The 1,561-nt window shown below is 38.8% G+C and overlaps 1 protein-coding gene across 1 annotated transcript in view; it reads left to right on the top strand.

The window, feature by feature from the left end:
* The window catches only part of EPRS1 (glutamyl-prolyl-tRNA synthetase 1), a 78,816-nt gene that overhangs the window by 45,520 nt on the left and 31,735 nt on the right, over positions 1-1,561 (top strand). Inside the window, exon 18 of the mRNA XM_017526281.1 lies at positions 293-652. Within this exon, the coding sequence (XP_017381770.1) occupies positions 293-652 (360 nt within the window). The remainder of the gene's footprint in view (positions 1-292; positions 653-1,561) is intronic.

The following is a 1,561-nucleotide window of genomic DNA, read 5'->3' as shown; positions in this document are numbered from 1 at the left end:
GCCTCCCAAAGTGCTGGGATTACAGGCTTGAGCCCCGCGCCCGGCCAGGTTTTTACTATAGTAAAAATGCTCCAGTGAATATGTGTGTACCTCTATCTTTGTCTACTCCTGTCATTTTTCATTAGGATAAATACTTAGGAATGAGATTATTCATTTAAGCTTTTTAAGGGATTCAAGTTTAAAGTTTTTGTGTTTAATTGGAAACATTATAAAACAACCAGTTTGAAATAATTTTGTGGGAAAACATTTAATACGAATTAATTATTTTACTTTTGGTTTTCTCTCTTGGTAGACATCTGCTCCTTTTAAGGAAAAACCAACACCTTCTCTGAATAATACTTGTACAACATCTGAGGATTCCTTAGTTCTTTACAATAGAGTGGCTGTTCAAGGGGATGTGGTTCGTGAATTAAAAGCCAAGAAAGCACCAAAGGAAGATATAGATGCAGCTGTAAAACAGCTTTTGTCTTTGAAAGCTGAATATAAGGAGAAAACTGGCCAGGAATATAAACCTGGAAACCCTCCTGCTGAAATAGGACAGAATATTTCTTCTAATTCATCAGCAAGTATTCTGGAAAGTAAATCTCTGTATGATGAAGTTGCTGCGCAAGGGGAGGTGGTTCGTAAGCTAAAAGCTGAAAAAGCCCCTAAGGTCAGTATGTTAGATAAAGTCAAGACTACATTTTCAGTAAGTGTGTAAATTCAAACTGCTTAGGGTAGCTTCATCTTCTTATAAAACATAGATTGCTTGTATTTTGATGTAATAATCAACAATGATTGATACCTGCTAGTACCAAACTCTGAAAATATATATAAGAAGTTCATAATCTAGTTGAAGGGTGGCTTACTGGGGAAGGAAATGTACAACTGTAGCACTCTTATGCGATGTGACTGTAATCCTTTCTGATATGTACAAGTTGCTGTGTGCAGGGTTTGTGTTTTTAAGTGGCAATGAAGGCAGAAACAGTTTATGAAGGATATTTAAAATTGTCCTGAAGTGGAAGCAGCCCATTATGGGGGAAAAAAGATCAGAACAAGGCACTCTTAAGTGTGGAACTGTGGTTCTCAAGCTTTACTGTGCACCGGAACTACTGGCTTGCTAAAACATGGATTGCTAGGCCCTGCCTCTTGACTTGATTCTTCATTAGATTCAGCGCATGTGGAGAATATGCACGTCTAAAAATTTCCTCAGGTGATGCTGATGTTGCTATCCCAGGGATCATGCTTTCAGAGCTCCTAGTGTAGAAGACAGTACCAGCAGAGGTAGAGGTCAGAAGGTACAAGGTGTATTCGGGGAATAACAAATGGATTGTCAGGAGGTTTTTTGGCCAGTGATTATCTCCAACTTTTCTTAGCAGAGCCTTCAAGTGATATGAAGTTTTGACTGCAGTATAAATTATATTTTTGTTTCAGTATGTCCTTAGGCAAAACATTTAGCCAAGTGGGTGTGACACCTAGTGTAAAATGGGCTTACTTGGTATAAGTAAGAGACAAAGGGAATGGCAACTGTGATAGACTGTGAGAAATCATGTTTAGCCGGGCGCGGTGGCTCAAGCCTGTA

This window comes from Cebus imitator, unplaced genomic scaffold (assembly GCF_001604975.1).
Source record: "Cebus imitator isolate Cc_AM_T3 unplaced genomic scaffold, Cebus_imitator-1.0 Scaffold42, whole genome shotgun sequence".
NCBI lineage: Eukaryota > Metazoa > Chordata > Mammalia > Primates > Cebidae > Cebus > Cebus imitator.
This window is presented reverse-complemented; position numbering and strand designations above follow the sequence as displayed.